This window comes from Capra hircus, chromosome 19 (assembly GCF_001704415.2).
Source record: "Capra hircus breed San Clemente chromosome 19, ASM170441v1, whole genome shotgun sequence".
In the NCBI taxonomy this organism is placed as follows: domain Eukaryota; kingdom Metazoa; phylum Chordata; class Mammalia; order Artiodactyla; family Bovidae; genus Capra; species Capra hircus.
This window is the reverse complement of record NC_030826.1, coordinates 17167704-17179916: the sequence shown is the minus strand read 5'-3', so window position 1 is coordinate 17179916 and position 12213 is coordinate 17167704. Positions and strand designations below refer to the sequence as shown.

The window sequence follows — 12213 nt, the reverse complement described above, 5'->3', positions numbered from 1 at the left end:
TGGTTGCCTTAGTAATGAGATATCACCCAGGCAACGGATTTGCGGCTCTTTTGCGAGAACAAATCATCTGCTTGCAACTTACAGGGGAGCGGGCTGGGGAAGGGGCGGCAGTGGTCGCTTCCTGGCAGTTATCTGAGAGGAGATAAATCAGAAACAAGTTATTTTTGACATGTCGTCATTACTTTCCAAATATGCTTTTATCTTTTTTATTCATCAGTTGGGTGGGAGGAGGAAAAGGGTAGGTGGGGGGTAGGAAAAGAGAGAGGGAGGGAGAGAGGGAGGGAGGGAGGGAGGGAGGGAGGAAGGATGCTCTGTCATTCCAGTGCTGCTGAAGCATTTTTATTGTTCTAAAAGGGCTTTGCATTTGTCAATATGTAAATAAGGAGAAGGGGAACAGAGGATGAGATGGCTGGATGGCATCACCGACTTGATGGACATGAATCTGAGTGAACTCCGGGATTTGGTGATGGACAGGGAGGCCTGGCGTGCTGCGATTCATGGGGTCGCAAAGAATTGGACACAACTGAGCGACTGAACTGAACTGAAATACTAAATGGCATCAGTTATTGGCCAACATTATAAATCAACAGAAATTTTCTTCACAATAATAAAAATCAATGACTTGTACTGAGTAATGTTATTTTAATGGCACTGCTTAGTAACACACGTAGGGGTAATGCTTCAACGTTCAACAATCAGTTACTAAATGTCTTGCAGATAGGAGATACTCCTTGGTTTCTTCATAAAGAACATCCATCCTTTCCCATACCTATTTCCATGACCACGATTTACCAATAAATGTTTTTCGCACTTTCCTGGGGGCTTCCCAGGTTGGCACTACCTGCCTGCCAATGCAGGAGATGTAAGAGATCGGGTTTGATCCCTGGGTCGGGAAGATGCCCTGGAGGAGGACACGGCAATCCACTCCAGTATTCTTGCCTGGAGAATCCCATGGACACGGAAGCCAGGTGGGCTACAGTCCAGAGGGCTGCGCGGAGGCAGACATGACTGAAGCGACTTAATACGCATGCACACACACTTTCTTGCTGGAGGATTCTGATACTGCATGTGTTTTTCTTCTCCTCTTATGCTCTGCTTTCACCCCAATCATTTTTGACATTCTGGTTATTAATAAACCAGTGATCTCCCAATGGCCAGACTATGTGGGCGCTTGCAGCCCTTTATTTTGCTGCATAACTGTGTCTGACACTGCTGATCATTCCTTCTTCCTTGAAACCTGCCACTTCCTTTGCTTCCCTGACTCATACATCCAACTTGCTGGGCATCTTGACTTGAATGTCTCGGAGGCACTTCGAACTATGCTGCAAACTATTAATTTCCTCCAAATACGCTGCTGCCTCTGTTCCTTTTCTCTCTCTCTCAGTTGTCAGTGGCACCAGCTGTCTAGGAACCTTCCTCTAACATTGAAGGGGCAGCTTTTGTATTAATAATCCCAAGGGCTAGGACTAGTCTATATTTATTATCAAACACAATATTGAATATTTTTGTTTGAATATTTTTGAATATTTTTGTAGAAACACTTGCTCCCTATTTTTGCCATAGGAAGTTTATAAACAATAACCATAGTGGCAATTAACTGCTATGACACCAATGACCCAACTCTAATGAATTCAACCTGTATAAATGGTTTATGGAATAGAGAGGAAGAACCATCTTCCCTACAAATGGACTTGGCATAAAATGTAAACTTGACAGAGTGGTTCTCAAACTTTTTGGCATCTCTCCTTCATCCAGAAGGGACAGGTTACCCACTCCAGTATTCTTGGGTTTCCCTTGTGGCTCAGCTGGTAAAGAATCCACCGATAACGTGGGAGACCTGGGTTCAGTCCCTGGGTTGGGAAGATCCCCTGGAGAAGGGAAAGGCTACCCACTCCAGTACTCTGACCTGGAGAATTCCATGGACTATACAGTTGCAAAGAGTCAGACACAACTAAGCGACTTTCACTTTCACTCACTTCATCCAGAAAGCCTCTTCCAGCTCAGGTAGGTGGCTGGTCTCTGAGCCCACCTGGCAGTCATTACCTACTCAACAGAGTCATTGTTATTCAACTGCACTGGTCTGAGTGCTAACACATCACCCTCCTGACTGGGTTGTCAGCTTCCTCTCGGTGAAGCCCTGTCTTGTTCACTGTACATCCCTTTTTAGTAATGAATGGGAAAATGCATGTTTATTACTCATTGAAAATGCATGAGTGCCCTTCTCCCACCCAACCATACATCACAGTGTTGGAAAAGACACTTGCTACCCATTTCTTTTCATCTCCTACTGAAAAGACATATCATCATTTGATCAAAGGCACATTTTTCTTTATTTCTTTCAATACTTAGTCATGGTCAAGCAGCATATTTTCAACCATAAATATTCCCCATGAATAAAGCAGTGAGTGGACTGGCATTGGGGGCAACCTCTCTTATCGCCCAGGAAAGCCTCCCCCTCCCTTCCTGTAATTCGGCTTATGCTTTGTCTACAGTCATCCACACGCATCTTTCCCAATCTGCTCCTGGCTTGAAAGTCACTTTTACTACAACAAACAAAAATCTCTTCTCCTGGAGCATGAATTCTCTGTAAAAGAGTCACTGATCATTTTTCATTACCACACATATGTCAAAAGCTGATTCATACAGGAAATAGCAGTTTTCTTCCCACTGTAGTGAAGATATATCTTAGTTCATATATCCAAGAGTCAATGACTCAGACATCATTAGGTGTCTACCCAGGTCATTCAATAAAGGAATTTTGCCAAATTACCTTCTTCTCTCTCTCTGAGCATGATGCCATCATCATCTCTGTGGCTGGTTTTACAAACTTTTCTTCAACAGTGTAAGTCAGACCTGTTTTTCCTATAGGGAGTGAGCACACACTGAATGATGCTACTATGGTATAAGTGAGTCATGGAGAAGAGAGTGTATGCTGGACCACTGGGTTCAAACCCCAGCTGCGAGGTTCACTACTGGTGTGATTTCCAGCAAGGTACTCTACATAGTGATAGACACTCATTTACAGAGTTCTTGTAAAGATTCAGTTAATATATATGAAGGGCTCAGAATAGTGCCTGTCAGCCAGTAAAGATTAACTACTGTATCAGTAGGTGTCTTTCTTTTTTTTTTTTACACTTTAAGGGCAAAAGTAATCAATTTCATGAGAGATAATTATTTTGCTTTTAGTCTGAGAAATCAAACACTTGATTGGTTTCTCAAAGAAGCTGGTGAGCTTTGTTTGAAAAGGATGTGAGAGCCCCACAGCTTCATGCTACTATTTGACAAAGTTTCACAAAAAACAATATATCAGGGAACAGGGCCAAGTGAATAACTACACCCATACAGTCTAATTTTCAGATAATGATTCTATTCACACTTTTTCTCTGGATGATTTACAAAATTATTCTACTCAGACCTATATTAATCTTTGAGATTACTTATAATTAATAGTGATATTATTCCCAGTTTCAGAATTTGCTGTTTTCATGACATATTCATGCTTTAATGAACCCCTTTTAACTCTTCACAAGATCTTTTGTATGTTTGGGGCTATAATATAATCTAACAATGGGAGTGTGTAAAATGCCAATTTAACAAATATAAGAACATACAAATAATATTAAATTGCTAAACAGAATAAACCAACCAGGCCAGTCTTCAAAATATACATTTTTTAAGGATGAAATGATACATCACCACTGGAAATCATAATTAATGTGATAAAGATCAGTATGTTTCATTCTTGGAACTGCCTTAGCTTGAATCTCTAACCACGTGTAGAAAGACATTTCTAAGTCAACTGGGAATAAGCAACACAAACTACACATTAGTTTGTAGTAATGTGTAGGAATTATGGTTAATTATAATAGTATACTAAAATCCTCATCTGGTACTGGTATGTAAGGACAAAATGATAACATAACTTAGATTTCCTTTCAAAAACACCAGACCAAAACCACATAAAAACACGTGGTGAATACTAGATAAAATGAGAGTAGTAAAGGACTGATCCTCGTTCAAGCCAAGAGAGGGGGACACTACTCTTCCTACTTTTGTGAATATTTGCTATTTTTCACAACAAAAATATTAAAAAGAAAAAGGAAATACACCTTTTATCAAGCTACATTAAAAAAGTGACTGCTCACTAGACCTTCCAAATGCAATACATTCCAGAAATGAGAAATAGTATGTTTAACATTCCATGATCAAAATTCAGTAAAACTAAAAATTAACTAATTCCAGACAACCTGGAATGTGAAGTCAAGTGGGCCTTAGGAAGCATCACTATGAACAAAGCTAGTGGAGGTGATGGAATTCCAGTAGAGCTATTTCAAATTCTAAAAGATGATGCTGTGAAAGTGCTGCACTCAATATGCCAGCAAATTTGAAAAACTCAGCAGTGGCCACAGGACTGGAAAAGGGCAGTTTTCATTCCAATCCCAAAGAAAGGCAATGCCAAAGAATGCTCAAACTACTGCACAACTGCACTCATCTCACACGCTAGCAAAGTAATGCTCAAAATTCTCCAAGCCAGGCTTCAGCAATATGTGAACCGTGAACTTCCAGATGTTCAAGCTGGTTTTAGAAAAGGCAGAGGAACCAGAGATCAAATTGCCAACACACACTGGATCATGGAAAAAGCAAGAGAATTCCAGAAAAACATAATTTCTGCTTTATTGACTGTGCCAAAGCCTTTGACTGTGTGGATCACAATAAACTGTGGAAAATTCTTCAAGAGATGGGAATACCAGACCATCTGACCTGCCTCTTGAGAAACTTATATGCAGGTCAGGAAGCAAGTTAGAACTGGACATGGAACAACAGACTGGTTCCAAATAGGAAAAGGAGTACGTCAAGGCTGTATATTGTCACCCTGCTGGTTTAACTTATATGCAGAGTACATCATGAGAAATGCTGGGCTGGAGGAAGCTCAAGCTGGAATCAAGATTGCCAGGAGAAATATCAATAACCTCAGATATACAGATGACACCACCCTTATGGCAGAAAGTGAAGAAGAACTAAAGAACCTCTTGATGAAAGTGAAAGAGGAGAGTGAAAAAGTTGGCTTAAAGCTCAACATTCAGAAAATGAAGATCATGGCATGTGGTCCCATCACTTCATGGGAAATAGATGGGGAAACAATGGAAACAGTGGCTGACTTTATTTTGGGGGGCTCCAAAATCACTGCAGATGGTGACTGCAGCCATGAAATTAAAAGACGCTTACTCCTTGGAAGGAAAGTCATGACCAGCCTAGACCGCATATTAAAAAGCAGAGACATTACTTTGTCAACAAAGGTCCATCTAGTCAAGGCTTTGGTTTTTCCAGTAGTCATGTATGGATGTGAGAGTTGAACTGTGAAGAAAGCTGAGTGCCGAAGAATTGATGCTTTTGAACTGTGGTGTTGGAGAAGACTCTTGAGAGTCCCTTGGACTGCAAGGAGATCCAACCAGTCCATCCTAAAGGAGATCAGTCCTGAGTGTTCACTGGAAGGACTGATGTTGAAGCTGAAACTCCAATACTCTGGCCACCTGATGGGAAGAGCTGACTCATTTGAAAAGACCCTGATGCTGGGAAAGATTGGGGGCAGGACGAGAAGGGGACGACAGAGGATGAGATGGTTGGATGGCATCACCGACTTGATGGACATGAGTTTGAGTGAACGGGTGTTGGTGATGGACAGGGAGGCCTGGCGTGCTGCAGTCAATGGGGTCGCAAAGAATTGGACACGACCGAGCGACTGAACTGAACTGAACTGAAAAATTACCAAAAAAGTCAGAAAATGAAAAAAAAAAAAAAAACCACTCAAAACATTTATCACCTGGAAATGATTAAAAAAATTTTTTTAAATAACATTTTTTTTGGAAATAGGAAATCTAGATATATAATAATGCATGAAATCCTATAGATATAGTAAGAGTGGTTCTCAGAACAAATTCCATAGTCTGTTATTAATAACTGTGAAAGAATAAAATGCATGAAATGTCCAACTCCAGAACTGGGAGGTAGAGAATCTCCTGCTTGCTTCTTCTTTCTACATTCCAAAAAAAGAGGAATTGATGAAAATAAAAAGTAAAATCAGTAAATTAGAAATAGGAAAATGGTGGTACTAACAAGAGAGCTGGTTCTTGAAAATGCATTACTAACTAAAGTTGACAATAAAAAGTGAGTACCAGTCAAATACACAAAATGAGTGATCTGAAGGAATGATGAAAAAGGAAATGAAAAGAAACATAAGAGACAACTTTGTTCAATTCTGTTGAATTAAATTTGAGAAACTGAATGATTTTCTAAGAAAATATAAATCCAAAACTGACGCAAAACAGACCAATTCTTTTAAGGAACTATAAGAAAACACTGCCGATCTATTGATAAAAGAACACTATATATTGTACAGTATTTACACAGTATCAGTTTGCTAGTGAAAAACCAAATTTATTACTTTAAAATGAAAAAGAAAAGGTCATTAACCCTACAATTCCATTTAGAACTCCACTTTAAAATTAGAAACAATCACATATCATTTTAGCCTACCTTTTGAGTATTTTATTTCACAGCGTGAGGAACCTTTCTTGGTTTTCCAGCATCCCTTTTTCTCTTTCACTCTTCTCCACACTTTCTCCTTCACTCATTCCTTTGTCCTGCTCTATACTGCCTTTGTAGTGTAGTAGTGAAAGTCACTCGGTTATGTCTGACTCTTTGCAACCCCAAAGACTATAGAGTCCATGAAATTCTCCAGGCCAGAATACTGGAGTGGGTAGCCGTTCCCTTCTCCAGGGAATCTTCCCAGCCCTAGGAATGAACCCAGGTTTCCTGCATTGCAGGAAGCAATCTGGTAAGCAGATTCCTTACCAGCTGAGCCACAAGGGAAGCCCATACTGTCTTTGAGACTGCATCAATTTTGCTATGATCTCATATGGCACCCCACTCCAGTACTCTTGCCTAGAAAATCCCATGGATGGAGGAGCCTGGTGGGCTGCAGTCCATGGGGTCACAAAGAGTCAGACACGACTGAGCGACTTCACTTTCACTTTTCACTTTCATGCAATGAAGAAGGAAATGGCAACCCACTCCAGTGTTCTTGCCTGGAGAATCCCAGGGACAGGGGAGCCTGGTGGGCTGCCATCTATGGGGTTACACAGAATTGGACATGACTGAAGCGACTTAGAAGCAGGAGCAGCACCATCCTCTAATTAGGAAGCTACCAGATGAGCAAAACTAAAATTCTGAGAGACAAGATTCAATGGAATGCTACTCAGCCATAAAAAAGAACGAAAGAATGCCATTTGCAACAACACGGATGAACATAAGATTGTCACACTGAGTAAAGTTACTCAGATAAAGACAAATCTACGACACTGCTTATTGTTGTTGTTTAGCTGCTAAGTTGTGTCCAACTCTTTGCAACTCCATGGACTGCAGCCTGCCAGTCTCCTCTGTTCATAGGATTTTCCAGGCAAGAATAGTGGAGTGGGTTGCCATTTCCTTTCTCCAGGGGATCTTCCCGACCCAGGGATTGAACCTGTGTTCCCTGGTGGCTCAGATGGTAAAGCGTCTGCCTACAATGCAGGAGACCTGGGTTCGATCCCTGGGTTGATCTCCTGGTAGAAGGAAATGGCAATCCACTCCAGTATTCTTGCCTGGAAAATCCCACGGGCAGAGGAACCTGGTAGGCTACAGTCCATGGGGTCGCAAAGAGTCGGACACGACTGAGGGACTTACCTTTTCCTGCCTTGCAGGTGGGTTCTTTACTGCTCAGTCATCAGGGAAACCTGACATTGCTTATAGGTGGAATCTAAATAAAAATGGTATAAACTTATCTACAAAACAGAAACAAAGTCACAGATGTAGAAAACAAACTTATGGTTACCAGGAGGTAGGGAGGGACGGGGGAGCCTGGTGGGCTGCCGTCTATGGGGTCGCACAGAGTCAGACACGACTGAAGCGACTTAGCAGCAGCAGGGAGGGAGGGATAAACTTGGAAATTGGATTGACATATACACACTACTATATAAAACAGATGACTAGTAACGACCTATTGTATAGCACTTTGAGAGTGATAGGGTTATTACTAATATTTATAACAGACAACAGTCATCAACCAGGAGGGTTCCAATCAGACTGAGAGGTATGGTCATCCTGGTTTCAAGTCAAAGCCTGAATTCTGGTCAATCTCTTAGCTAGGTATAAAGAAGAAACACAAAGTGTCAGATCTGTGACAACAAACCATCCCCCTGGATAAGGACTGAAGATCAAAAGCAAGGATCTGGATATATACAGAACAAATGTGGGAAAATAACTTACTATGGCAGATAAAAAACAGAGCTTCAACTTGCAAATTTACAAGCTGTCTTAAGAAAGACAACAGAACGCAGTAAAGGCAATATTAAAAAAAAATTAACAGAAGAAAACTGTTTTAAGATGAAACAGAATTTTAAGATTCCACTCCAAAAGTTTTTTTCTGAGTTCTAGGCAAAATAAATGAACAAGATCAACACTTAGAAATATCTTGGCAATTGGGAGGGAAGAAAAACTTTTATAATTTGCACATGATGTAATCTTTTACCCAGAAAAATGAATAAAATCAATAAATATGAATCAAGAAAGGCTTCATTTTGAATACAGATAAACTAACATAAGCCAAATCCAATGGACATAGGAGCCTGTATGGCTACAGACCATGGGGTCGCAAAGCACTGGACATGACTTAGCCACTGAGCATGCAAGCACACGCACGTGAGCAATACTCTTTCTCTATACCAACACTGCCCTGTAGCAAATCTAATAAAAACACAGTAATAAAATCCCGACAGCTACAAAAATAATAAAGTATCTAGGAATTTACCATGAATTCATAAGGTCCCTCTTAAGTCTAAAAGTCAATAAAATGATATAAATAAGCCTATTCTATACTCTTAAGATGATTTAATATTATAAAAATGTTAATCCTTTCAAATTAATCTACAAATTCAATGCAACCCTAATAAACAGTATTGTTGAATTTCATGAACTCAATAAACACACATTAAAATTCATAATACAGAATAAAGGTCTATGTATACAATAATCAACCTCAATAAAGAGTAGAAAAAAAAACTACAGAAGACAGACTTATCATATACTAAGACATACGACAATAAAAACTGTGTGTCATTTAGTGTAATGAGAGGCAGATATAAAAATGGAACAGCATACAGAGTGCTCAGAAACAGAATACATGTAATACATATGTACATATAAAAATTCATACACAATAAAAGTGGCACCACAAATTAAGAGGGAAAGAATAGATTACTTAGTAGGTGACACCGAGAAAACTTGCTCATCATATAGAAGAAAGTGAAACTGGATTCCTTTAGAGAACCACACACACAGGTGGATTTTGAACGGATTAAAGACCTAAATATGAAAGGTGAAACTATACAGTTCATAGAAGAGAACACAGGAGAGTACCTTCGTGACCTGGAGACAAGGCAAGGCCTCTTAAACAAAATTCTAAAACACAAAGGATAAGGCAAAAAAGTTGAAGATTTTCAGTTATGTCAAAATTAAGGATTCTCTTCAACAAAGCATATTAGAAAGTTCAATAGAGCCCCTACAGTAGGAGAATATATTTATAATGTCTGAAGTGAAAGAGAGACTAATATCTAAAACAGTACAGGAATTCCTGCTCATCAACAAACAATGATACTAACTCCAGAAGAAAAGTGGATGAAAGGTATGAATGGGCAGTTTACAGGAAACCCCCAAAAGCAAACAAGCATTTAATTAGATACTCAAGTTTAATGGTAATCAGAGAAAGAAGAAATATAATAAAACAGCGAGATCTCATTATACTTATTAGTCTGGCAAAATCTAGGTACCTGGATGATACTGAAAAGGATGTGGGCACATAGGAACCTCTACATGCAAACTGGTGATGTGAAAACTGGCAGGCAACCTGGAGAGGAGCAGCCAGGTCTACATATGCCCAACGACCCCGCCGCCCTTCCCTGGATGGGTACTCCATTCTCACAGAGGGACATGAATTCTTTTTGTATGCATGTATCAATTGTCACATTAAAACGTTTCATACAGAAGGTATGGAAATGGGTAAGGGGGATAAAGAGAAATATCTTAGTGAGCAAATGGAATGAAAAGGGACCCTGCACAGATCAACGATGACAGGTACCCTGATCTTAGGAGCAGTGCTAAGTCAGCATTACACACTTCAGTCAAGGGCTGGCGGCGGGTCATGACGAATGAGACAGCTGGTTTCAAACGGGTTGGTCAAGCTTTTGCATGACAAGACAGAAAAAAAGTCCTCTATGCAGTTAAGATGAGGGTAACAATCCAATTAACCATGAGACAAAAATCAGACTACTTCAGACATCTCTGATTCCGAATATCAGAAGACAAAATATCTTTGGCATTTGGAGGATGTAATTGATTCTTGTTGCTGTGTACTAGAGAAACCAAGACAACACTGTAAAGCAATTATCTTCCAATTAAAAATAAATGTAAAAACATATTTTAAAAAATTGAACTCACACAGGTAAGTTTTCCATGTGCAAAGGCAACAGAAAACACTCTAAGAGATGCATAGACGCAAAAAAAAAATACATCATTGTGAACATTTCTTGAATCAAAGGAAGCATTCGACTCATTTTTAAGAACATAAAATCAAAGCCTTATCCTCATATAGAAAATGTAAGATTACCTTTTGTAGAAAGAGGACAATCCTTACAAGCATCTGAGCACGGAGCTCTTCTAAGGTAAACAATGTTCGGGGTGTTCGAATGAAAATTTTGGTCTTCCCATAAGCCACATCATCCTGAAAGCCACAGTATTCGACCAGTTTCTTGACAGCCTCTTTGTCTGAGGGGAGGTCATGGTTGGGCCAGGTGAATTCAGAGATCATTTTGTACCTTGATGGGGCGGGGGGGTGGAAACAAACCAGGACATGGATTAAGGGAGAAAAACCATGTGGTATCAATAGATGCAGAAAAGCTATTCAATAAAATTCATGCTTCATAGAAAGGAAAAAAGAAAAACTTCTTAGCAAACTCAGACTGGAGATGAATTTCACTCGCCTCATAAGAGACACAGAAAAAGCCTTCAATAAAATATAATACTCCTTTAGGATAATAAATCTTACTAAACCAGGGTTAGAAGAGTATTCCTTAATTTGATAAAAGCTGTTTGCCAAAAACTTGCAGCAAATATTATCGGTAACATGGCAACCTTGGAAGCATTCTCTTTGCAAACAGAAACAAGACAAAGATGCCTCTATCATGGGTTTTTGAAAACATTTCTTAAGAACAACATGACTCGTTTCAAAGGAAATCAACCAGATCTTCAGATAAACTATCATCAGTAAAAGAAAACTAAGCTGTGTTTTACATGTAACGTTAATACACAAAAATCATTTGCAATTCTACATACAAGTAGCCACCAGTTCCTCAATATGTGGGCCTCTTAATAAGTTAGTTTAGCACACACCAGCTTCTTGGTGACGGTGATCATGAGCGAGACGGAAGTCAAAGTCTCAGCCTTGCGTAACCTAATCTCACAAGCAACATTCCATCACTTTTGCCATATTCCATTTTGCTAGAAGCAATTCACGAGGGGCAGCCCACTCTCCTGGGAAAAGGAGTACGCGGGCATGAATACCAGGAAGCGGGGATCATTGGGACCAGCTTGGAAGGCTGCCTGCCACAGTGCTTTCCCCCTACCCTTGGTGCAAAGTTGTTTACATGGAGTCAAATTTAGTGTGTTTTTCACACATTGCATCTGAATTTTAAGTCTTAGTGAAAGAGGTTCTCCTCACACTTAGATTACAGGGTAATTCACTTAGGGGTTCTTCTAGGACTTGTATGTTTCCATTGTTTACATTTGGAGCTCTGATTCACTTGTAATTTATCTTGGTACATGGAATGGATCCAACTTTACTTCTGAAAAAACTCTATTTCCAATATTATTTACTAAAAAGTCGGTCTTTCTCCCTCTGAGTTAATATGCCATTTTATCATATGCTAAATTTTCACATGTACTTTAATTCATTTCTAGGCTCTTTGGTCTGATTCACTGCTCTCTCTGCCCATCAGTGCCACATGGTTTTAATTATAGATGTTATATTTTAATACCCAGTGGTCTTTTTTCTTTCTTTTCCTTTTAAAGGTCTTTCTAGATATTCTTGGATGTTTATTTTTCTATATGAACTTTAGAAGTAAT

General features: G+C 39.6%; 1 protein-coding gene across 1 annotated transcript in view; it reads right to left on the bottom strand.

Moving 5' to 3' along the window:
- MYO1D (myosin ID) overlaps positions 1-12213 on the bottom strand; it is a 359584-nt gene that overhangs the window by 182066 nt on the left and 165305 nt on the right. Inside the window, exon 16 of the mRNA XM_018064241.1 lies at positions 10700-10907. Coding sequence (XP_017919730.1) covers positions 10700-10907 — 208 coding nt within the window. The remainder of the gene's footprint in view (positions 1-10699; positions 10908-12213) is intronic.